General features: G+C 39.7%; 2 protein-coding genes across 2 annotated transcripts in view; one reads left to right on the forward strand and one right to left on the reverse strand.

Moving 5' to 3' along the window:
• Positions 1 to 685: 685 nt before the first annotated feature.
• On the reverse strand, positions 686 to 11,496 carry LOC119737779 (dihydroorotate dehydrogenase (quinone), mitochondrial-like). Its single transcript, XM_038212375.1, has 9 exons — positions 11,367 to 11,496; positions 6,724 to 6,933; positions 5,542 to 5,741; positions 5,072 to 5,154; positions 4,141 to 4,331; positions 2,929 to 3,048; positions 2,082 to 2,235; positions 1,537 to 1,696; positions 686 to 1,078 (listed from the first exon to the last, which is right to left on the reverse strand). Exons 1-9 carry the CDS (start codon positions 11,397 to 11,399, stop codon positions 1,021 to 1,023), a joined length of 1,209 nt encoding a protein of 402 aa, XP_038068303.1. The 5' UTR covers positions 11,400 to 11,496; the 3' UTR covers positions 686 to 1,020.
• A 179-nt stretch (positions 11,497 to 11,675) lies between these two features.
• LOC119737778 (ATP-dependent RNA helicase DDX1-like) overlaps positions 11,676 to 26,639 on the forward strand; it is a 29,041-nt gene continuing 14,077 nt past the window's right edge. The window contains exons 1-12 of the mRNA XM_038212374.1: positions 11,676 to 11,841; positions 14,517 to 14,568; positions 15,932 to 16,025; positions 16,583 to 16,673; positions 17,430 to 17,477; positions 17,889 to 17,972; positions 18,700 to 18,783; positions 20,771 to 20,847; positions 23,724 to 23,796; positions 24,832 to 24,908; positions 25,163 to 25,216; positions 26,265 to 26,325. Coding sequence (XP_038068302.1) covers positions 11,826 to 11,841; positions 14,517 to 14,568; positions 15,932 to 16,025; positions 16,583 to 16,673; positions 17,430 to 17,477; positions 17,889 to 17,972; positions 18,700 to 18,783; positions 20,771 to 20,847; positions 23,724 to 23,796; positions 24,832 to 24,908; positions 25,163 to 25,216; positions 26,265 to 26,325 — 811 coding nt within the window. The 5' untranslated portion in view covers positions 11,676 to 11,825. The remainder of the gene's footprint in view (positions 11,842 to 14,516; positions 14,569 to 15,931; positions 16,026 to 16,582; positions 16,674 to 17,429; positions 17,478 to 17,888; positions 17,973 to 18,699; positions 18,784 to 20,770; positions 20,848 to 23,723; positions 23,797 to 24,831; positions 24,909 to 25,162; positions 25,217 to 26,264; positions 26,326 to 26,639) is intronic.

Genomic DNA, 26,639 nt, shown 5'->3' on the forward strand with positions numbered 1-26,639 from the left:
ATTTTCCCTCCTAAAACAATTTTAAATTGGCACTCACTGGATTTTTTTCGGTTGACCAATCAAGAAGTGGCCCAAGATTCCTTTTTTTTATTTTTCTGTTTTTTTTCCAAATGGATACCTCATTTCACATAATACAAAAATCTCACTAGGTCAGAACAGGAAATTCCCAAGCCAAGTTATAAGACTGTTGGTGTCCTTTATACATATTTGCAATTCCATGGCAATAGTTCACAATGTATATTGTACTTTAACACGGTCCATACCGCACTCTGCATGTTGCGTTATTCTAAGACTTTACTGTGCGTCAGGTTTGCTTGAAGATAAATTAGTTGTCCCACTCGCGCTCGTGGAACACGGAAAATGTAGTGCGTCTGCGTCCCACATACCACGAGGCCAAAGACGCACTACATTATTCCGTGTTCCACTTGCGCTCGTGGCATAACTAATAGTGTCCATGCAACATATTTCAAACAATGCAGTCACATCAGTACGCAATTTCAATAAATTTGTTAAACCATGGTCAGAGTGTTTTTTTAGAGTGTGTTCTTTGCCAGGGCTGTTCTTCAAAATGGTACAATGGATATACACGAAACCTTCACCAAATATGTCCAAAATACCAGCCTATAACATATCTCATTTGCACTTGTTTTGATAATTGATACATATTTTTAATATTTTTTTCAATTTGGGTCCAGATCATCCTGACTCACCCTGTACAGTACAATGAAATCATGGCCTTTTAAAAGTTTACAAACAAGAAGTATGAAGCATTTTGCATTCTGTAAAGCTCAAAACATGGAGGTTGCAGTCAATCTTTACCAAATAAGTACAAAACAGAACCAAACATTTTGCACTGTTTTTTACGATTTTCTAAATTAAATATACTGCAGTGTAGGTCCAGTATAGAAAAATTGGAGGGCAAGCTTCTTAAAAAGTTCATAAAAGGGCGATATACTTCTATGTGCTGAGAGATAACATCTCAAGAACATTTTGAGTGCGTGATACTTTTTTGGAGAACTATCATTTCTGTCGGTGGTCGGAACCTATTGCTTCTGAGACTGTATTGTAGCCATCCGCCCTGAAAAAAAATAAACGACAACATCACAGGATTTTAGCTCACTTGTCGTTTGTGATGCGATCAAGCTAAATGAGTCGTTTGTCGACCCTGGTCTTTTAAAAAATTTTTTTACAGATTTGGAAGAGCACAATGTTAGCATTACTGCTGTGAAAACCGCATGCTGGTACCATCTTTAATTCAAAAATTATGGAAGATGGAACACCAAGAGATGTGATGAAGTGATGTGATGAAGTGATGTGATGAAGTGCCCTATTTTGACCTGAATCTCCAAATGAAAGTTCCCGACAAACGACTCATTTAGCTTGATCCCATCACATTTATCTGCTGCAGTAAATAAAAAGAGCTTAAGAAATGCCTATTTCATTTCTAATAATAATTCTTCAATCTTTGCATTGTAACTCAATACAATCCATAAAGAAATACATGTATGCAAGAAAACTTTGGAAAATGAGCCTTACCTCAATAATTCATCCAACTCTCGCTTGATCCGCTTGACTAGGGGCGGTCCTTCGTATGCTAATGCTGTATAAAGTTGAACTAGACACGCCCCTGCCTTGATCTTCTCATAGGCGTCTTGACCCGAGCTGACTCCGCCCACTCCGATGATTGGCAGCTCACCTGAAACAGAGTCATTGTTGGTAATATGTGTTTAATAAATAATTCAAACTGTCGCAAGCTATTATGCCATTTGTGTCGAGGAACCACAGGAAAATGTAAGTTTAAATAAGGATGAACGGTCCCTTTTGATGCAGCAGAACAGATCTTTATGAAGTCACATGATATCGGTGTGCAGCCCCTTCCTGTCGTGTGAATTCCATTTTGTTTTCATCTGGCCTCTTGCAGGACGAGCGAAAGTTTTTCACCTAACACTACGTAGATTTTATTTTGACACGATTTCCCGATCTTATTTGAAGTGCGCAGCGTCCGCTCTTATATGGCACAATTGGTAAACAATGAAAACTGTGAATTGCTCCACATTGTGAATCTCATCTATTGAACTCACCTTGTGTAAGTCTGTACATGTCTCTGACCGTGTCCGTCGCCATGTGTCTGAGGGGAGGACCACTCAGCCCCCCACCCTCAGCTTTGTGGGGACTCTGTAGACTAGCAGGCCGTGTGATGGTGGTGTTGGTGACTATAAGCCCATCCACTTTACCCTGATAAAATATCACAAAGTCAGTGTTCAAATGCCTGTTTCAGACATCTCTCTATGAGTGAACATTACAAATCCATAGCTTAAACTGATTCGCTGAAACAAGTCAAAAGGGTGCTGAAGGCCAAAATATTAAATGCCCCTTTGCAATGTAACTTTTTTTTTAGTGATATCTTTGAAAATTCACCTTTGTGTCTCATTGAGTCTTATTTTCAATTTTTGTTTTACCATTTTCAAGGGTATTTTGGTGCCTTCCTCTGCTGTGACCCGGGTTCCAATCCCACCTGGGCCAACATGTGGACCTGATTCCGTGGGTTTCCCCCAGAATATTCTGCTTGGGTTTTCCTCCTACCTCTAAAACTGTAATTGCTTCTCATTGTCTTCTCTCTACAGGTTTCTTCAGGCTTGCGAGCTACATTGCCTAGGGCGCTTTTGAGGAATCCTTGGTCTCATTATCAGAAATAAATAATTATAACAATACTAACCAAAAATGGTAACGTTAGGGAGACATTCCCATAGACATTCCCATGCACAATTTTGTATAACTTCTGACGCAAAGGTGTCTCCAAAATGGTACTATTTACGATAGTAATATACATCACAAATTAACCACTAGTAGATCAATGGTCCTTGATCATACTTGCTCTAGACTGACAGGCGTTCTCGATAAAACCAGGTAGTGTTTTTTGGGTCCTACCTCTTTCCTGGTGACAACAGCAGCAATGTCCTCCTTATCTTGTTGTGTTAGGTCAGGTGCAATCTTGACAAGTAGGGGTGGTCTTGGGGTACAAGGCAGTGCGTCTCTTGCTTCTAGTACCTATCAGGTTAAAAAAACAAAACACAGCTTGTGTTTTAATATGCTAGTGTTCAATAAAGCAAACTCAATTTCAGTAATGCTGGTGTTCAATAAAGCAAACTCCATTTCAGTAAAAAATAAAACCCATGCAGACAATTTTGAGCTTATTTTTTCTTCAAACAAACTATTTGCCCGCCTTCCTACAAGTTTGCGATACTAGGAAATGTGCAGTGAACCGAGCAGACTTCTCAAAATATTTGAGTAAATTGAATTTACACAGGTTTTACTCAGAACCACAAAGTGGTGTCATTAAAAAGTTCCACTCATCACAACATTTATAAACCGCTCTTATTTTATTTGAAGTGCTCACTCTTAAACTGAGCTTCCATTTATACCTGACAACTATGCAAGCTGATACCTTCCTTGACGATAAAGAAAGCACATTATTTGAAACATTTCAGTTTACACAGGTTTTTCTCTCAGAACCACAGAAACCTCGCACAAGATATTTATTGTCAAATGATGCAGACCTACTGACTAAATAATAATAATAATTGTGGTTATATAGTGCTTTCCATTGTATCAACAATCTCAAAGCGCTTTACAATTATTACCCCGTTCATCAGGCCATGGGACCACGTGACAGCCGATATCAGCACTCAATCGGTCTTTGACCCTCACAGGTACCCACTTATACTCCTGGGTGGAGAAAGGCAATTGTAGCTAAGTGTCTTGCCCAAGGGCAAAAACACCATGTTCCTGACTACCTGACCAGCCAGCCCAATGATGGGCAGAGGTAGATGGGGTGTGCATTTACGGGTAGTATGGGAACCGGGTACAGGATTGAAGAAAAAAACCTGGGTACCCGTTAAAGAAACCCAACCCCAAAATTCATATCTCGGAAGTTGCTGTTAAGATTGTTCATCAAGGTCTCCACGATAATACTACTACATCGGTGCATCAATAAAGCAAGCTATGTACAGTGAGCTTTAAAGCTTTACAGTGTAAACTGCAGCTTTCGTGAGTGTCATAAAAAGTGAACTATGTTTTTTCCCATGTAGCCCGAGTTTCATTTAAAAAATTCCCCATGAATGACATTTAAATTTTGTTCACCTTGTCGATTAAGTGTGCAAGTTGTTCCCTGCCTTGCATCTTTCTCAGGCCTGGGGTGTTGGGACTTGAGACGTTGATAACCAAGTAGTCACCCAGACGTCCGAGGCGCTCGATGCCCTTCACGTAGTCATTGACTGCATCAGGGGATGTCTTGTTCTTACCAAAATTGATTCCTACGATACCTCTCTTTTCTTTAACAATACAAACCAAAATATAGAGTTCAAATAAAATTAAACATTGGAATTTGGTGAATGGTTATGGTACCCGCTGCTGTATCAGATTCGAACTGGCCAGCCGACCCTGGCAAGCTCGGTGGTCGAGTGATAAGACGACTGCACTAGTAAGCAGGAGGTTGTGGGTTCAAGTCCCATCGAGTAAGCTTGTCCTAACGATGGTCAATAGCCACCAACAGTAATCATAGCAAAGACAGCTCTAGGGCAGGACAGGTCAATATCTCTCTCTCACAGGACGCCATCTTCGTAGGCAATTACAACTGCGTGTTCAACGCCATCAGGTGTGTGTATGCACAGTGTGCAAAATGTTCTAAACACGCGGGCGTGTTGCTCGAAATTTCTTTGAAATACGGCGCAGTTGATAAGCGTCACAAAAATTTGACGCCCAAAATGCCGATGCACGTGGCAATCTATAGGAAGTGACGTCCTTTGAGAGAGACCTATTAAAATACAGAATGGTGTTCCAGGATCCGTACGTTCAAATCCCACTCTAAGTTATTTGTTTGTCCAATCTTAAAATATATCTTGGCAATCTTGTACTAAATTTTGTTGAAATTTTGCAATAGAAAAGTGACCCTAAAGGGAGAGGGGTGGTGCAGGTGTTAGTCTGGAGATGCAGATTCATTTTCTTGCCAAAAACCTGATGATTGCAGGAGAGGGGTGTCTCGATTTACCAAAGAAGCTGATGGTTCTTTTACCTGCCGGTAAGTGTGCTTTAGCTTCAGCTCTGCCTTGTAACCTCTTTAGCACCACTTCATGTCCTTCACTGTTGAAACCATATCTAGAGTGGCCAAGTCATAAGGTCAATGAGCAATCAGATTTTATTCAGACATTGTAGGCCTATAATAAAGGATATTGCTAGGTCAAGGAGCTACCAGTTGCAAAACCTGGTTTGAAAATGCCAACCAAGGCCAAGGAATCTGCTGGTTGACCAGTCAGTAGTGGAAAATGGTACATGTTGATTTTATGTTACAAAATAGGAGAAAATTCCAAGCTTTACAAAACTTTATACAGTGTTTTTCAATTTCCAGTGGCACAAGTGTGAAGAGAATGAAAAAGGAAATCAGCTGATCAGAGGAAAAGTTGTATGCCTGATAAACGCTGTGACTTACACAGTGACAATCTTACCAGTCTCAAAGATAAAAAAAAAAAAACATCCCAGTTTTACCTGTTGATGATGGCTCTATCTTCGGACAACCTAAAGACCCTGGGTTTGGGGTTCCCTTCCTGTGGTTCAGGGGTCACGCTGCCGACTTCTACGAAGCCAAAGCCCATCCTGAGCATGCCGTCCATGGCTTGGGCATGCTTGTCAAACCCGGCCGCTAGGCCTATGGGGTTGCTAAACTGACGACCCCATACCGTGACTCCCTGAAAGATAAGGTGTTGTAAATTCAATACTGGGTTTTGCTCTTCACCGACATATTTCATAAACAGTTTATACTCAGTGTTGTTCGAGTGCTTTTGGGAAAACCTTCACAAACTACTTGGGTGGGACTCGAACCCATGACCTCCTGCTTACCAGTGCAGACCTCTTACCACTCAAACCACTGTGCTTGCCGGGGTTGGCTGGTTGGCACGGTTGGAGCGGTTCGAGAAAACAAACTTCAAGCATTATCATGCATATGGTTCAAAGTTGAAGGAAGTCCGAATATGGGTTTCAACCAAGTCGAAAACTTGTGTCCTTGAGCAAGACATTCTACATGAATATATTTGAACAATCATCCTTATTTTGATTTAAGTTGGCCATTCATTTGCCCGCACCCATCTCCCTACCTAAGGGAAGTACGGACCCCTAAATCTCTTTCACAAAATTTTGTAAGGAAATGCAATGCATTGAGGATAACTTTTGCCATGATCATTGCATAACACATTCAGTATAATTGCTATAAATGCATACTCTGCGCTAACCCCATATATCGTCGTGTCTGTGCAACAAGGTTGTACCTCCTAAAATGGGCCGAACGTGAAATGCGAGTTTCAGAATGTCAAAAGATCGTATCTCACTTAAAATAACCCGGATGTACACACAAAGTCAATGGACATCGAGATACAACCTTGTTACACGGAGCATATTCGCGCGATATACAACTTTGTTGCAGAATGGAGAACTCCATTCTGCAACAAGGTCGTTACTTTACAACTTTAGGACGTTGTTGCACTGACGCGAGGATATGTGTCTCAAATACTGGACAGCCTCCGTTTCCTGATTCACAAAATGTTGCGCGCTAAATTTCCTAAAAAGTGTTTCTTGAATTTCAAATCAAGACGGTTTCATTTTTGTGATATCACTATCGAAGCTACTTACAGTAGTTAATAACCAGGAAAAATCAAATGGCCCAGGTCTACTTACTAATGACGGAGGGTCCTTGTAAGTGTTCCATGGTACCAATCCCCACGCAGCTGTCTTCACTGCAATGACGTGGGCTGACTCAGCGCTGACTACCCTCATGCTAGGCATGGCCACTTCCCGGTAGAACTTCTCGCTGCCAAACCCGAGACACATGCCTCCAAACAGTGCTGTGCCGCAACTCAGTAATACGGTGGCTGATTTAAATTTACTCTGCGAAATAAGCAGAAAGTACATGACAAGATTTAAGGGGATTTGGGCTTTTGTAATGAATTCCTTAAGGCCAAGTGCAACTGGAAAAAAACTGTTTCTCATCCAGGTTTTTTTAATAAAAGGGAGGAGGCGACCTTTGCACCCCTCCCCCAATGGATGGAATTTCCAGAAAGATTCTTCCATTTTTCTTAACACTTTTGCTGATACCTTGTGTCCAAGCCCTCACCCTTTCTACAAGATTGTAAAGTTGCATACTTGAAGCACATAAAAGATTAAATTGCAAATGACTTACATAAAAAAGGCCTCCATATATATGATTTTTAAAAAAAAAACAGATGAGGCTGGAATAAAAAGAAGTGGGCGGGGACGAAAAACTGGATTATTTTTTTAATTGGCCTAACTTATACAAGTACATACCGTATGTATGATTTAGTCCATAATTTTTGGTGCACTCAAAACAGTCAACATGGTCAAATATTTGGGGCCTTCCAAAAAAGTAAACAAGCAAAAGAACTCTGGCATGATGTCTGGAGCTCTCAGCCTCTACATTTCTGATGGAAAAGGTACTTTATTACGGAAGCTTGAATTGCCTTCCGCGATACCGCGTTACCGCGATAATTTATCACAGAAATCCGGAAATCAAAGATAAATCCTTCCGCGATACCGCGTTACCGCGATAATTTATCACAGAAATCCGGAAATCAAAGATAAATCCTTCCGCGATACCGCGTTACTGCGATAATTTATCACAGAAATCCAGAAATCAAAGATAAATCATTCAACGATACCGCGTTACTGCGATAATTTATCACAGAAATCCAGAAATCAGAGATAATTCCTTCCGCGATACCGCGTTACTGTGATAATTTATCACAGAAATCCAGAATTCAAAGATACATATTCCTCGATACCGTGTTACTGTGATAATTTATCACAGAAATCCAGAAATCAGAGATAATTCCTTCCGCGATACCGCGTTACTGTGATAATTTATCACAGAAATCCAGAAATCAGAGATACCTTTTCCTCGATACCGCGTTACTGTGTTAATTTATCACAGAAATCCAGAATTCAAAAATAAATCATTCAACGATACCGCGTTAGGCCAAAAAAAAAAAAATTCGGTCTCTGGTCAGACCAAAGTTCCGGAATTGACGCGGCCCCCCGTTTTTTTTTTTTTTTTGGCTTTTTTTCTTTTTTTTCTTCAAGCTTGGATTGTACAGACAAGGTGGGTACTATATTGCTTTTTTGGTGTCCTCATGTACATTAGTGTCCTCCATAATTTGCCTTGGTGCTTTCGATCATTTGCCTTGGTGCAATTTCCCATTCCTTGGTGCTCTTTGGTGAAAAAAAAATTGAGGAGGTGCGGAAATAGAGGGCGCTGTTGGAGCTACCGCGGAACATTTTGGAAAAAAAAAGATCGACGCGCATGATTAAAATCGACGCGCGCGCTGACCAGAGACCGACTTATTATTTTTTTTGGCCTTACCCCGACAATTTATCACAGAAATCCGGAATTCAGAGATAAATCATTCAGCGATACCGCGTTACCGTGATAAATTATCACAGTAACGCGGTATCGCGGAAGGAATTATCTTTGAATTCCGGATTTCTGTGATAAATTATCGCAGTAACGCGGTATCGAGGAATACGTATCTTTGAATTCCGGATTTCTGTGATAAATTATCGCAGTAACGCGGTATCGAGGAATACGTATCTTTGAATTCCGGATTTCTGTGATAAATTATCACAGTAACGCGGTATCGAGGAATACGTATCTCTGATTTCTGGATTTCTGTGATAAATTATCACAGTAACGCGGTATCGCGGAAGGAATTATCTCTGATTTCTGGATTTCTGTGATAAATTATCGCAGTAACGCGGTATCGTTGAATGATTTATCTTTGATTTCTGGATTTCTGTGATAAATTATCGCAGTAACGCGGTATCGCGGAAGGATTTATCTTTGATTTCCGGATTTCTGTGATAAATTATCGCGGTAACGCGGTATCGCGGAAGGCAATTCAAGCTTCCGTACTTTATAGACGATTTGCAAAAAAGTTGAAATTTGTTCAATGCTGCTGCTGTCAATCATGTCAATGACACTACCACCCCCATAATGCATGCATTTTTGATGTTTATTATCTGGTAAAGATTTACAAAGTTTAAATAATGGAAAGCTGTTGAAAGAAAGAAAGTAACAGTATACCTTGTCTTGGTCTAATTTTTAGTAAAAAGTAAGTGCACAAACTGACAAAGGTCATCAACTTCAGAAATGTGTGTCCCTTATTATTATACTTATACTAGGCCCTAATAATGTAATAATAATAAGGGACAAACATTTTTAAAATTGATGACCATTGTGCACTTTTACTTAAAAATAGACCAATTTCTTTGTGATTAACAAGGAAAGAATTATATACGCACGTCACTTGACACCCTGTGTACTGGTCTGAAAAATTTTAAGTGTTTCTCACTAAAACTGCTTCAATATTTTCTCTGCTAGATTTCACTTTTAGGACTTGTTTACCGCTTTCTAGTTCTGATGGCATCATTGCAGGGAAAAACTAGTAGTGGCGTACGTACATTCTTTCCATTAACAAAGACAAGGTGTTACTAGTTTCTTTCTTTCAACAGCTTCCCATTATTTAAAGGAAATATACAACATTTGCAAACATTGAAAAACAAAACTACCAAATTTGTACAAAATACCTTAGTAGGATGTTGGTAAATGACAGTCTAACTCTAAAGCATCCCGTAAAATTATGATACCTGGTGTGAAGTCATTTTCAAGAAAAGTGGTATTTTTGTATAAATTTCCAACGGTGGTCGACCGACCACCATTGGAAAAACCTAACTATTTTTCAACTTCTGCTCCAAATTTACCATTTTTTTTAAGTACAAATTTTGTTTGCCATTGGTTACATGTTCATGAACGGGTGCAGGCAAGCTAGACTGGTTCCCTTACCTTACAATTTTCCAGCATCTATAAATTGATCCATTTCATCTTTAATGGAGTCAGGGAACCAGACTGCTTGATAATTTTTGTTTTTCTTGGTTTTTCCAGCATTTTCGAACACAAAACTTCAAACATGTCAGTGTAACAGTATTTGATCTATTATACTAACCCCTCAAATAATTCATTTCTGAGAATTACAGCAAACGCCAATGATGTACATTCCCTTTAAACTTTGTAAATCTTTACCAGAAAAATGCATTAGGCCTGTTGAGCGCTTTCTTGTGATTTGCGCAATCATAAGCATGCGCATTCTTATGATTGCGCAACCGGATCCTTGCGCAATGTTCGCAAAAAAACCCTCTTCCAGATTGAGCGCACATTCTTAAGAATACGCGACAAGATAACAGTCTTGTAGCTGCCGAGCAGCGGCTGCGCTCGGCAAGTCTAGCTGCATCCTCGTTCACTGATTTATACTGTTGCAATGCAAGGTCACTTACCTAGGAAAAGATTTAATGATGAAAAGTAGAGTGGATATGAACGTTACACGTATTCGGGGGACCGGGAAAAAATAAGAGACATAATAATAGTGTAGTGGAAAGGATTCTGATTTTTGGGATAACAAAGGGTGGGGGCGTAAGAATGAAGAATGTGAAGAATGAGAATGAATACTGTGACATCCCATAGCGCTAATGCTATTTGCCACTTAAATTGCTATTGTTCACACCCCCACCATTACGCCGCAGAGCTGGATTGTATGTAGTCAAAAGAGCAATTTTTGCAACTTCTGGACATCGTTTTTTTTTGTGACATGCATATGATACATACAGGGACTTGTAACTTGTCTAGCCTAAACAAAGCAATTCCCAGACTAGTTCCCAGTCCTCCGTTATTACAAAACTTCCCTAGCCATTAGTGGGCAGAAAAGCGCAATAATAACAGGTTTAATTTGATTCAAAATAACAGGTTTAATTTGATTCAAATTTTACCGTAGTTATACGAGTACAGAAGCATAGAATATTTTCTTTCCTCGTTATATAAATTATTTCCTGTTTAACCATTATACATAAATTTCATTTAACATAATTATGCCGTGCAATGTTTGTTAAGATTGCGCAAAATTCATAAATTGCGAACGTGATATTCCCACGCAATCTTAAGAATAAGCGCTCATTCTTCAGATTGTGTGCTCATTCTTAAGAATGCGCGCTCGTTCTTAAGAATGCGCGCTCATTCTTAAGATTGCGTGATTTGCAAGAAAGCGCACAACAGGCCTACATGCATTTGCAATTGCATTTCGATTACGTAATCAGTTCAGCGTCAGCGACATTACAAAACAAGTCTGTACTGTGTGACACTGACAGACTACAAAAAAGTACAAGAACGCCACACAGTTCCACATAATACAACGGTTTTGATTGACTACTGCCTAGACTAAAGAATGAACTATATAAACATTGAACTTATTAACACTCACAGCCATGCTGATTGCTCTCTCACTCAGTTGCATTTATCGAAAATGTATCACTTAATTTTCAAAATCTTTTTTTACTTTAGCAAACCCCGCGAAATCATTCATTGGTTTGTGGAGTATGCATTCCACAAATGCATAAGGGAAGTGCGCTAGCTGGGCGCAAGGAATTTGGGTCATGAATAATATCATACATGACATAGCCGCATTCGAATCCGCTGTCTAGAGCTACGTCTAGGTCTGCGCCTATTAAAAATACGCGGGGCCGGGGACGCGCTGACAATAGACGTAGCCGTAGCTCTTTAAGCCCGTTTCGGACACGTGTACGCATAAATTATCAGAAGTGACAGTTTTGGGTTGTGATTCTGCCGCCGCTCAGCGTCACCATCGCGCATCGTCTGCTCATCAGCTGCTTTTCGAGCGAGGGGGTTTACTTGACTTGAGAACCTCAAAATAAACCTCACAATGACGGCATTTGCTGGTTTGTGTTATGTTTTTTTCTTACATTGTGGAATTTTTCTGGTCTTGGACATTTTTATTTTTTTCATTTTTTGCATGTTTTAATCGTGTGAGAGTTACGCGGCGCTGAGTGAATGCCACGTATTAACTGTACAAAAGAATACCTATTGGCTTGTAAATCCGACACAAAAGTGAATGCCTGTGCTCTTGGCACTTAAGTTATAGGTACCGGGAATTGGAACAAAGGGCAACAATAGGGACAATGGTACCCCGCAAGTGTGTCTTCAGAAATTGAAGTACCCCATAGCCATAGCCATGTTGAGCGCAAGTTTAAACTTGCGCGAGGGACTCCCGAAGCACGCAAATTACACTGCGCCATTTTAATTTGCGTGCCCACGTTACAACTTGCGCAAAGGCGATCGCAATTTGAGAACCTTGCCTTGCCGGCGGGATTTTCATTGATGAAAAAAAAAATTTTCAAAACACGAGTACTTGGACATGATGGAGAAATAAATTAATAAATAATGGAATAAATTAATGAACAAAGAAATAACTTATTAACTAAATTTAAAGGGAATTCAATTAGCGTCAACAGTGAAAAGAAACATTGAGATTTAGCAGTGCTTATCACTATCAGAGAAGTTTTTAGGGGCGGGGGAGGGGAGGGGACCGGGCAAGCAATCAATAAGCACACTATAACGGCGGTTGCTTGGAAAGTGTACGTTTTTTATTTACTGAAGTTGTTCAATAATAATTTAGACCAGCTTCAAGTTTTTGCCTTGTATTTGAGTTGTAAATCTAATTAGCATTTTTTTTTTATTCTTAAATGTAAATAAATCATACTTTCCTAGTTGTAAACCCCCCGTTGTTAACGTAAAAATAATGATTATGATCCCTTCAATTGTTCAAGTTTTGACATTATAGTAATCATTTTCATTATTTTTAAAACGCTTTGAATTACATTACGTGTACTGTACAATTAAAAAGTACTTATTCTTAAAAAAATACTAATGTAATTAATTTAGCAATTAATTAATTAGACGGTACAATAATTCATATTGTTTTTATAAATACTTTGCATAACATTTCGAGTGCTGTGTACATGTGTACACTTCAAAAATGCATAATTTGAAAAAAAATTGATGAACACATTGCTAATTTAATTAATTAATTTAATTTATTACTTTAACAATTATTTTATTTGCAGGCTCAATTATTCATAATGTTTACATTTTTTAACTTAAAATCGCTATGCATATAAAATGGTAATTATTTTAAAAAGTAAAAAAAATTATTAATGATTAATTAATTAATTTAATTTATTAATTTAATTAATTAATTCGACTTAATGAATAAATATGTTGTTTATTAGACAAAAATCCTAATGAGCCATAAACAATAATAAACATCATGATGCAAAGTGCATAAATTGTTCACATCTCTGAACCCTCTACATAGTCAACCTCATTTGCATAATGCTGTTAAAAAAATGTTTCAAGAAAGGCTTAAGTTTTTAGCATTGTCTCACAAAGCACAGTGGTGCTATTAATCGGAGAAAAATCTGCTTTGAAAATAATGTTACATATCTGCATGAGTTTACCCGGAAAAGAAATTAGCGGCTTTGCATGCATGGGGAACATCTATGTAGTGCGCAAGTTTAAACTTGCGTGCGCGCAGGTTTAAACTTGCGCAGGGGACTCAAATTGCGCTCGACAGCCATACTTTTGATATTGATAGCCCTAATGCTATGTGTTTTGATATGTGTTTTGATATTTCTAAGGGGACAAAGGTGAAACTAAAGGAGAACAAAACTCAAAATCAAGACAATTCACTTTTTTTTTTAAAAGATAGTAATCTTTCTAAAAGCACTTTCTACCGACTACTGTCAAAATTTTGCTATTATTCACCTGGTGAAGCAGTATTTGTATCTGCTGTGTTCTGCAAAAGTGCAAGGACCGTAAAGGACTAAACAGTTTTAAAAAGAAATACAATTTGCACTCGAGGGCAAATTTCATATGGGATATTAAATCAAATGTATTTTGAGGTATAAACACTGTATACTCAAAGTGTTACCTCCCGAGTGAAAGTTTGAAAAAAATCACTTGGGGTGGGACTCGAACCCACGACCTCCTGCTTTCTAGTTCAGACGTCTTATTTTACCACTCGACCACCGAGTTTAAGGCATCGGTTGACTGGTTCGAATCTGATGTACAGCTAGCCCCACTTATGTGGCCTCGGTATTGCTGCGCTGTACGTTTGGCCACACGTCTGGTTTTCCAACCTATACTGAGGAGTTAAATCTGGTGCTCCTTTTTTTGGCATTTTTTTTTACATACCACGACATACGGTTGTATTCTATGATGTCTCATCTTTTGCCCTCCGGGTAGATTAGGTAATCTTTTTTCAAATTTTTAGAGAAAGTTAGATATCTTTCTGGAGTCCTCATGTGCAAGTTTCGGACTAAACTCCTCAGTGGATTGGGAAACCAGACGTGTGGCCTAACGTACAGCGCAGCAATACAGAGGCCACACAAGTGGGGCTAATGTACAGGTAGCAGTGGGTACCGACAGTCCAGGTATACTCGGGCAACACACTGAGTATACAGTCTTTGTATGTCGGTGAAGGGCAAATCCTAATATTGATTTACATCACCCTGATATTCATCATATGAATCAAATATATTTTGTGTTTTTACAGAGTTTGGGTGCATCGAGTCACTTGTGCAGGCTGTTGAAGATATGGACTGGCTGTAAGTGGTTTGAAATTTATAAACGTCTTCTCTAATCTTATTTTTGGAAAGATTTCCATATAAGAAGTTCAGTAATTTTCCTCTGTATTGACTAACAAGCCCCCAGATAGCAATGTTATGTCATCAAAGTCAATTTGAGCAGTGAGAAAATACAAGCATTTTCTTAGAAAACACTTCGAATTTTTCAGTCCACTCTCATAGGGTTTGTACACAGGGTGTTGAGTGAACTTCTTATATGGAAATCTTTCCTTATTTTTTTCTGTTGATTACATCGGTACAATGCCGAAGCCTTCAGAAACTTCTTTTACACCAGCACGAATCCAACACGGCCTATGCATGTTATACATGGGTCCAGCGCTCTACATGGGTAAAGTCCAGCCCTGGTTGGGACCAGGGCTGGAGGCTCTACCCTGGTAGCAAATTCAAAATGTCACATACAAAACTCTTGAGAAGCCGTCGGTCGGACAAAGGAAATAGTTTGAGTCAAATCCCATGCCATTTTTGTGCTGCTTTTTCTTTACTTTTGTGTTTCCTGCCATGCCTGAGTTAAAGGGATATAACGGCCTGGAATACGCCCAATTGGGCTACAAAATGCATTTTAAACGAAATGGTATTAAATAGAAAGAGCATTTAAACATAGAATGTAAACGCTGACACAACCATCCTTTGAAAACTGGGCATTTTTGTGTTATTCTTTCGAGAACCATGCGAGAACGAATTTCGGGGGTCACAATTTTGTCCCGAAAAATCGAGCCAGTTGTGATTCCAGCCCCACGGGTCGCCCCCTGCGGACGTGTAAGAAACGAAATTTGTGTATCGGTGCTGTGTGTAATTTATGTGACACACATGTGTATCGTAGATTGAATGAAAATGACAGGAAAAACGTGTGCGTACTCCATCGTGTCCAATGTAAACAACCCAGGTTTTTTCCGTCTTTTCTTGGGAACGGTATAAAGACATTAGGATAGCTTCCTTTCAACTAGACCTTTTAAAAAGTATAAGTTAACAATCCAAAACATGACATTTTCGGGGATTTCAGACCATAGTGCCCCTTTAAGACACAACTCTTAGCCAAACTTGGCCAGTATAGACCCTTCCTACCTGTCAATCAAACAGTGTGCATTGAGCAATTAGATCATGACTTTTGGTCAGGTGACCACGGGAGCTCGGTCAAACTTGGTCACAAGGTGTACTCAAACCAATGATGGGCGGGGCTTATATGGCCGAAACAGTCCATTACAGCCTCGGCTTCTACCACTTTCAAAACTTTGCTGTTGCGTGAGAAAGCTTCCCCTATTCTGTCTTACAAATGGCAACCCTTGAACTGACTTACTACATATGTGTATATTGGGATTATCGACAGGCTGCCTACCGATGTGCAGGCTGAGGCTGTTCCATTAATCCTCGGAGGGGGTGATGTCTTGATGGCCGCAGAGACAGGCAGCGGAAAGACAGGGGTGAGAAACTCATTTGGTGTCCCAAGGGCTTGATATGCGTTTGACCAGTACTTAACTGTATGCCTCACAGTCTTCAAAGCCAAGGTGTCGGAAAGTAAACTTTTATGTTGGCATGACCAGCAGCAGTAATATTGAAGTGAATTAAGTTTGTCACTGTGTAAAGAATTAAATGTCTATACATCTCTTTCATCATCGTTATCACTGTTACCCCCTAACTGTAGCATCATCCCAAATATAGTTGGCTATAGTTGGGAATGTCCCAACTATAGTTAAAGCTGTTGCTGTGGTTGGCGCGTAACATCACTAAGACCACAACCATCCTCTTCTCATCTTGACACTTAAATAGCAGAGATTGAAATTATGATCAGACGTAGGACATTACCAACTAACAAATATTTGTGTCCTTCAGAAAAATCAGTACTGAAGGTAAATGTGACAGGCCATCCATTGAATTTGCAAAATCATTTTGTCCAAAAAGTGTTTGGGGTCTATTTTACCTTCTGGAATATCCTGCGTGTGTCACTGGTAGAAACGTTTTGTTGTATATCTTTCCACAGGCCTTCTGTCTACCAGTGATTCAGATTGTCCATGAGACACTGCGAGACGGCACAAGTGGCAAACTGGAAGGAAAAATCAGGGCAAAAGCAGGTAACTAAATAAATGTTGGCATTTTTCAAGTACCGTACATATAAAAACGCTTCATTAGAAAATGAACATTTCTGGGATCCAGGCTTATAAAGATGTTGCACCCTCTTTTAAAACAAAAATTCTTAACTTTACACTAAACTTATTACCTTAAATGTTTACTGTGCAATTTCAGGACCTAACGTGTTAGCACCTGAACTACATTGTAGTACATTGTATTTTACTTTATGATACCATAAGACGGAGTGCTCGGGCAGTTTCAGGCACTACAGGGAGTAGAAGGCAGGGGGGTTTGAAATGGTACAGCAACTAAAGGGCTAAAGTGACAGATTTTAAAACCATTGGTCGACAGTGTGTTGATCCGGAAAACCTGGGGCGCTTTATCTGAATACATTTTAAGGCATTTGATATTCTGTACATTTTGGTCTTATTTCATGTGAGTTTGCGTCGTTGAAAGAGCCATTCTTGGTTTTGAATTTTGGGCTTTTGGCGTGGTGGTTTTTTCTTGTAGGGGAATTTCTGAACATTTTGAAATGACAGACTAATGTGCGCGTCCTCCAGTTTTCACATTGTTTTATAAAACAAAAATCTGAGGGACACATACGGTATGAAGGTTAAACGTAAATCTAAATTTGGTCATTTATCATTTTATAATGTGGACACTATGACAAATCTATTAAGCTAGTCCAATCTGTTTGTGAATCCGTCCATTTTTATGTATCTCCCTAAATTTATCTCCCTTTACTTTTTTTGTTCCAGACACATCCAAATGGCAGATGAATGTGTTTGATAGAGGCGAGGCAATGGGTAATGTTACAGCCTTTTATTCATTTATTCATGTTTAAGGAGGGAAATCTGATGAACAGACGAAGAAGTAGTGCCAAACCTTTTAAACATTTATGTGCTCCATAAAGCTTTTGCTTAAAAGTTTAGAGGGAGTTTGGTTACAAAGTTGGAAAAAAAATCTGTGTTTTTGACTATGTGGAGAAAACTTAAACCTGACCTCCCCAATCCTTCCATTAATTATAAGCTTTACATGCGGTAAGGCATACCACCATAATCAGAGACCAACAGTTTGGATGTAGAGTGTACCATATGGTGTCGGATTTTGCAGGAGTAAGGAAGGTACCCTAGTAAATCACTCAAGGGGTTTACGGTTAAAGAAGTTGACAGTTGATCAAATGAACTCGATGTTACAAATTATCCTTTTGTCCACAGCCATTGATGCAACCGGTCTTTTGTGCCAGAGTAGAGAGGCTTCATGGCACGGTACTCGCTCCAACCGAGGAGTTATTAATAGAGGTTAGTTGACAGAAGGAACGATCATTGCTTTTGTGCACACAAATTAATTATGTCTCCGTCCCACTCCCTCGAACTCACTCCAGCATTGGTGTTGGGAGTGTCATGGCCTAGCGGTTAAGAGCACCGCACCGGACTCGTGCTCTGGTGTTTCAGAGGCAGCAGAATGTGGGTTCGACCCAAGTCTGGACGCTTGTGCCCTTAAGCAAGGCACTTAACCATTATTGCTTCGTGCTTCGGATGGGACGGAAAGCCGTAAGTCCCATGTGTTGTGTAATGCAATGCACGTAAAAAAAACAACAATAACACTTATTGCTAAGCGATGGGGTTTTGCCCGGTGTTTCTGGTCTCCTGTTAAAACTCCTCTGCGGAGTATTTAGGAGAAGAACCAACCAAGTACCAAGTATTGTCTGGTAGTTGATAGATGGAATGCCAATGCACTATGGGGGTTGGGGGAGGGGGAATTCCTGTTTTATTTTGATAAATAACTGACATCTTCCAGGCTCGATAGGATTATCCTTAAAGTTACAGTTATAGCCAAAACAAGTCTGGTTGCATGGTCTATAAAGGAAATTTGTGGGCTAATTTAGTTGACATTTGTACACATGTACTTTTCATATTGGCAGTTTGGACTGAATGATTCCACTGAATTACACGCAGAGGCAGAGGGCCATATCATAGCACAGCTCCATTTATTTCATCTGTGTCCTTTTTTTTCCTTTTCTCCCAGGCAAATACTACTACGAAGCAACTGTCACTGACGAGGGATTGTGCCGTGTTGGCTGGTCCACGTCCGATGCAAACCTGGATCTCGGTAGGTTACAAAAAAATGACCCAAGAAAATATCACATTGCCAAATGATTTCACAAGATGTTACAGTTAGTAATCCGGTAACATGGTTTTCTTTTGACACATTGTGCTCATAAAAGGGAATATACAACATTTACTTTTGCTGTAATTTTCAGAAATGGATGGATTGGGGGGGGGGGGGGGGGTAGTATTTTGTAGCAAATATTGTTACACTGACTTGTTTGAAGGTTTGTGTTCGTTGATGCTGGATAAACCAAGAAAAACCAAGAGTCATGTTCTTGTAGTCTGGTTCCCTGACCCCACTTAAGATGAAACAGAGCAATTTGTAGACGTTGGGGAATTGTAAGGTCAGGGAACCAGTCTAGCTGCCTTGTACCTGTTCACAGGTGTGTGATCAATTGCAAACAAAATGCGGACTAACTAAATATGGTAAATTGGGGGCAGTATTTTAAAAAAGCTAGTTTTTTTCCAACGCTTGTCGGCCAACCAGCATTGGAAATTGATACAAAAATGCAAATTTTCTTAAAAATTGGAGCACACAAGGTGCCATGATTTTACCAGATGCTTTAGACTGGCATTCACTTACAGCCCAGTGAGGTATTTCATAATGATTTGGTAGTTTCGTTTTATTGATGTTTGCAAATGTTGTATATTCCCTTTAACTGGTGAAGTTCTGAACTAATGAATTTCTGTTTAAATTGCCTGATATGAATACATAAATTGTAACTTTGCACAGTATTAAAGTTGCATTCCCGTGCTCTTCAACAAATTCAAACTTCGTCTTTTAACCCATACCTTTCCATGATGAATCCATAAAATGAATCCGTATTTATGATGAATCCATAAAACCAGAAATGGCTTGTGAATTGTGAATTTGTGGTTGGCGTAGGGATTAGGCCTAGGGTATTACACTTCATGGCAGTATAGGAAATGATAGGTTAATAAAAAACTACTTATAATCTTTCCCTCTAACCCTGCTAAATGCAACAGAAAGCAACAAAGGTAAAAAGTTGTTGCATACTGTTGCATTTAGCAGCCAAGTCCCTGTGCTTTCTTGTTGCATTAAGCAGGGTAACTGCTCATAGTGCCAAGGGGATGCAACAGAATCCACTGTTGCATTTGGTTGCATTTAGCAGGGCAACTGGTTGGTGCCAAGGCTGATACTGGGCTCACAGCACAATGCAACGAAATCCACTGTTGCAGTTTGTTGCATTTAGCAGAATCCATTGTTGCAGTTTGTTGCATTTAGCACGGTAACTGCTTGGTGCCAAGGCTGGTGTATACTGGGCTCACAGCACAATGCAACAGAATCAACGTTTGCAGTTTGTTGCATTTAGCAGGGTAACTACTTGGTGCCAAGGCTGATACTGGATTCACAGCACAATGCAACGGAATCCATTGTTGCATTTAGCAGAATCCATTGTTGCAGTTTGTTGCATTTAGCAGGGTAACTGATGGTGCCAAGGCTGGTGTATACTGGGCTCACTGCACAATGCAACGGAATCCACTGTTGCATTTTGTTGCATTCAGCAGGGTAACTGCTTGGTGCCAAGGCTGGTGTATACTGGGCTCACTGCACAATGCAACGGAATCCACTGTTGCATTTTGTTGCATTCAGCAGTGTAACTACTTGGTGCCAAGGCTGATACTGGATTCACAGCACAATGCAACGGAATCCATTGTTGTAGTTTGTTGCTTTTAGCAGGGTAACTGCTTGGTGCCAAGGCTGGTGTATACTGGGCTCACTGCACAATGCAACGGAATCCACTGTTGCATTTTGTTGCTTTTAGCAGGGTAACTGCTTGGTGCCAAGGCTGGTGTACACTGGGTTCACTGCAGAACGCAACGGAATCCACTGTTGCAGTTTGTTGCATTTAGCAGGGTTCTCATTTCAATTGTGTTGGATATTGTTGCATATAGCAGGGTTAGGGTTTACAGCATTTACCATTTGGACAGCAGTGAATATCACAACGATGTTCTTTTTGTTGCAGGAACTGATAAAAACGGCTTTGGGTTTGGAGGCACAGGAAAGAAGTCATTAGGTCGACAGTTTGATACCTATGGAGAGGTGAGCGGAAATATGTTGTTATTTTTGTGAGGAGATGTAGGATGAAATTACGTACTTACACTAAAAAAAGAAAACAAAAACTATGTAATTGACCTATTGCCATTTGCATGTTAGCCACGCCCCTTAGACAACCCTATGGAGTTTTTGTACACTAGGTTTTGTTTGTCTCAGATTTTGCACGTTCCACATCTATTTGTATACAAGCTGATTTACCCGATCATAGATCGGGTAGGGCGTATTTGTGTTGGGGTTGAAAGTGTGGGGAGTTAACTGTAAATGGGGGATTTAGTTGAGAAGACATGTAGCTATAGAAAAGCAATTTACGGTGACGCGATCTGAGGCAATTTCTGACCACGTATGATATAGTAAAACAAAAGATCATCTTTTAAACATCATTTTCGAGTTTGGAGTCATTGAATCAGCTGTTCTGAGCAAAAGAATATTATAGTAGGTTACAATTTTTATTCGGGGAAGAAAAAGTGGGGGTAGGGAACCAAACGATATTCAGTGCCCGCTTTTAAATGTTGGGGTGGGGGTCCCCCGTCCCCCACCGATTGACACCGCGCCTATGATAATTATGTACCATGGCATGTATAACTGTCTGTAAATTTTCCCGTTGGTCTGTTGCATTTTGTGAGGCAGTCGCGTTTGTTAATGTGACAATAAATCATAATGGAATAAAACGTGAAGGTGGCATTTGCAATAGAAATGGTGAGTGTGTTACCATAAAATTACATAGTCTGAATCATGGAGGAAGGTCATTATGAAGGTACAGTATTGGACTCTTCAACAAACGTAAACTTGAACTTCATACAATTTGCGAGACCTGTGAGGGAAAAAGTCGATTGAACTATTTTATTCAAGTTGGCATGGTTCAACCATAATATAAGCAAGGCCAAACAGCCAACAACCGCCAATATTATTATTTATGCACTCTTCGTTATTCCAACCCAACATAGTTCAAAGATCACAATATTTGAAGCAATGCATCGATACCTCGTTGATTTACCCGATCATAGATCGGGTAGGGCGTAGAGTTGGGGATGAAAATGTGGGGAGATGAATGTAATTGGGGGATTTAGTTGAGAAGACATGCAGTTATAGAAAAGCAATTTCTGTGGTGCGATCTGAGGCAATTTCTGACCACTAAAACAATTTTTTTTAGCAAAAGATCATCTTTTAAACATCATTTTCGAGTTTGGTGTCATTGAATCAGCTATTCTGAGTAATAGAATCATTATACATGTAGTAGCTACAATTTTTATTTGGGGAAGAAAAGGGGGGGGGGGGGGGGGGGGAGGGGTTCCCCGTCCCCCACCGATTGACGCCCATGATAATTATGTACCATGGCAACAGTCTGTAAATGTTCCCGTTGGTCTGTTAAATTGGCCTTTTGTGAGGCAGTGGCATTTGTGAGAAAACGTACTTGAAAGGCTTGCCGTAGTACACAGGCGAAGGCTGATTAAGAAGGTCATAATTAAGTTTCAGTATATTGGACTCTTCAACAAACGTAAACGTGAACGTCTTACAATTTGCGAGACTGTCTGCGAGGAACTTGTCGAGTCAACTGTTATTCAACTTGGGTCAACCATTATAAGAGCAAATTTTACTCAGCCTCCGAGAAATATTTGCTCCTGAAACGATCTGAGACCGCGGTCTTTCGCGACGCCAAAATCGCTCCACGTCCGTGGAAAAATGTGGAGGGTGTCTTCCGCCGGTTCGGACACATTTTCGTTGATTTTTTGTGTGACTGCGTTTAAGATCGCGATGTTTGAAGCAATGCATCGATCCTTCGTTGATCCCAGACAGGCCCCCGAAATTATAACGCAACACATGTGGCGGGCAGCGAACTCACAACGCTCAGCCTTGGTGGAAGCATGGAGCTGTATTAACACACGATGGAAGCAACAGAGCACTATACACGTCACTCACATGCTTGTGCTTCAAATCATGCAAATAGCGAGCACCGTAGACCCAACCTCGTTTCCAGGGTGTGGAGCAGGCTGCAGTACGCGTTGCCATCGACAGTTTTGCATAGCCCGGAAATACTACGCAGTGTACACTTTCGATTGGTCAGACCGCGCAAGGCATATTTAATGTGTAGTCCTTCTGAGTATTTGTTGCACTCGGCGCAGGGGCGGCAAGCGAAGCATATGAAAGAATAGGGGCACTCGGTGGCCACGCACCATGGAGAAAAAATATTTTACCAAGGTCACCCCATACCACAATTTAGTGAACGCTTTTGCAGAACGGCTGAGTAGAACACGTAAACGAAACCCCTACGTTGACCTCGCTGACCTCGCACAGTCTAGACTCGCAGAAAAGCCAGCACAGGGGGCGGCCAGGCAGTCAACGTGAAAGCGCACACGACGGAAAATTCCTGTGCAAAATGCAGTCGCGAAAAATAGACGAAAAGGATCGCCGGTCCGTACGGGAAAATCAGGACGACCCGAAGTGTCCGACCCGGCGGAAGACACCCTCCGTATTTTTTCCATGGACGTGGAGCGATTTTGGCGCCGCGGGAGCCCGCGGTCTCGGATCCTTTCATGAGCAAACATCGTCTCGGAGGCCGAGTTAAACTCTCTCTTATATATATAGATCATGTAATTGGACAATATTTCACAAGCTGCGTTGACACGATTCTACCGCGATTCTACCGCAAAAGGTAGAAATCCAATTGACCAATTGATGCAAAGTCTGGGTTTTTTTGCCCTGAAAAAAAGTAAATTTGGAAATACGTTAAATGCTTGAATATTCTTTCAGAGAGAATATTCAAGAGTGGAACCACCAGATAAAAATTGCTTTAGTTTCAGACTTTTTATTTTATTAATCAGTTGAGAATTTGTCATTTAAGTGTCTTTTTTGGATATCTGCAGCCATTTGGCAAAGATGACGTCATCGGTTGCTACTTAGACTTGGACAATGGCACCATTGAATTTTCTAAAAACGGTAAGTTGAACTATGGGATTGGTGTCATCATGGGCAGCTTGAAATGCATAGAGGATCATTTGCATTCATCCCAAAAAGTAACCTACCGAAGTATTATCAGAAAGCTTACTTGGTTCTAAGATTGTACTGGTACTAAACACCCCATGAAATTATTCCGCCTGGCTTGCCGTCATTTAGAAGAAATCAAGAAATGTAGGTGATTTCCAATGATCAGTCAGTTGACTGATTTGGGGGACATCAATAGTGCTATTGACGAAATCGTTTTTCGGGATCAAAAAAAGTTGTGCATGGTTTGTCACTGTTTTTTATCTTGAAAAGTGTAATATCTACAGAGCTGAAAGTTAAAGCTTTTGAACATTTTTCTTGATATTTTGAGTGATGTTATTGTTGGAAATGAACCAAATGCACGAAAAGCAAATGATCTTATATGCCTTTTAAGTAGAGAATTTGCATGGTTGAAATTGTGGAATGAATAAAAAGAGTACGGAAGATTGCCTGAAGCTTTCATTGCGAGGCCGGTATTCGCCTCTGGTTTCCTTGGCATGAAAGAAACATGTATTTCTGTTTTCCCTGGTGGGATGCTAGTCTAACCGACCCATCACTGGTAAAAATTGTCTTGGATACGGCACAACTTAAACACACTGCCGCAGCTGCTTTTGAACCCCTATCTTTTGATGACAAATCTCAAACGCTAAGCACTGTGACTTGCTGAACAAACTCGTACCGTAAATGGAAAGAGGCAAGTAGGGGATGATATGCCATTAAGCAAGCATTGCATCACATGGGTAACAGCTGGATTCGAACCCCTGACCCTCTGATCACAAGTTGCAAACACGAACAATTGCATAATCACAGAAATGAGCCCACGACCCTCATATCACAAGTTGTGTCAGTACCCATTTATACTCCTCGTTGAATAAAAGGGGGAAGAGGGATTCGAACCCCTGACCCTCTTGTCATGGGTTGCAAACACCAACTACTCAGTCACTGGCCTAATTGAGACAGTTCTTCTTTTTGGTCCTTTTATACATGTAGGCGTGTACCTTGGTCATGCATTTGATATCGCCCAGCACCTTCTCAAAAAACCGATCTTTGCTGCTGTTGTGCTGAAGGTAAGAACCAACTTGTCATCAAAGAACCAACTTGTCATCACCTTACCACTACAACTTATTCATCAAAATCTTTGGCCATCCTGAATCAATTGAAAAAAATTTTGTGAGATCTGGCACCGGCTTTACTAGGCTTGGCTAGTCTTGTTCATATCAATTGCATGAAACGGTGTCTATTCCAAAACATTTAATCTTTGTAAACGTTTTTCCCTGCTGTTTTGAGTTCCATTTGTATATTATGATTTTTTTTTTCACAGAATGCAGAAATGAAGTTCAACTTTGGAGCGACACAATTCAAGTATAAACTAGAGGTAACACCAGTACTAATATCTGTAATGCTCAGACGAAAAAGAAATTGCCTCCTGTTGCCATTGCTGTTTACAGTAAATGTCTTCATGCATAAAAAAAGGACAACATTTCAACTTAGGACAAAATTTAATTTTCATTATACAGGGTGAGTCAAAAAGAAAGAAAATTTTTAGAAATATGTGGCTCACTCCATTTTATTTTTTAAAAGAAAACATAGTCCTAAAGTACATGTAATTTAGTAACTGTGCAAATTTCACGTAATTTGCATACTCTTTATCCAAGTTACGCATAATTTAATATGAAAATCACAAAATTCAGCTGTCCACCACTGATCATTTACTGTTCTACGAACTGATGAATACACATTAAATACAATAAACCATGGACATTTTTCTACCTCGATGAATGGAAGAGAACTTGCAAATGAAAACATACCAAAATCGCAGTTGATATTTCAGAAAAAAATAGATGACTTGTTCCTTGTATTTAAAACACAGGATTTGACAGTAAAAATAATATTTCAGTCTTGATTTAAATGATTAAAATCTTTTTAGTATTTGAATGCTAGCGTGTTATCTTGAATTCTCACTCAGCTCATAGCTTCCAATGGCATTTCATGTACCGCTATAAGAATGGGTTCTTTTTAGTAAAATGTGCATAACTTCGGATATCATGGATCAATTTCAGTAATTCTTTTTTGAGATGAGTGGAAGAACATGCTCTTTTAAGACGTACTTCATTGGTGTTTCAAATTTGATTGCTTTTTAAGAAAAAAAATAATTAATTCGGGTCACTTCCTTTTTGACTCGCCTTTTAGTACCTTCTCTAAGCATTTTGGGTTTTTTTTAATCAGAGCTGTTTCTAATGATGGTTTTGTGTATTTCTTTTGCAACCTTTTGGTAAACCATCATACCTTTTAGTTTTAAACATAAAACAACAACGTTCTGTCAGATTGATTATGCTAATACATTATTTTTATGAAATGTGGCAGAGTAAAGCGTAAAAGGCTTTGTGCAGATAATAATGTGCCTTCCAATGTTGTCTTTGTAGGGAGGGTACAAGGCCCTATGCAAGGCTACAGATGACTGCGTGATGAAATCGCCATGTTCAGGTAAGAATTGTAATTTAAACCCACTGGCTTTGTCTGCAGCTTCGGCATGATCTTAGGCTCATAATCTTCCTGAAATGATTTCTTCTCAAGGGCCAGTCTGTTGCATGCTGTACTTCTATACAATGTGTGACACTAATATCTGAATTATTTCTACGTTAAAAAAAAAATTAAAAATAATATATACATTTTTTTCATATTTAATCGTTAAGAACAAAAGGAATAATTGTCAACATTAAATATGTGAAGCGTTCTGGCAAAAGGAGACAGAACTAGATGTCAAAATGAGGGTTTGCGGGTTAAGAAAGAGAATAAAA

Source organism: Patiria miniata, unplaced genomic scaffold (assembly GCF_015706575.1).
Source record: "Patiria miniata isolate m_02_andy unplaced genomic scaffold, ASM1570657v1 HiC_scaffold_3, whole genome shotgun sequence".
Lineage (NCBI taxonomy): Eukaryota > Metazoa > Echinodermata > Asteroidea > Valvatida > Asterinidae > Patiria > Patiria miniata.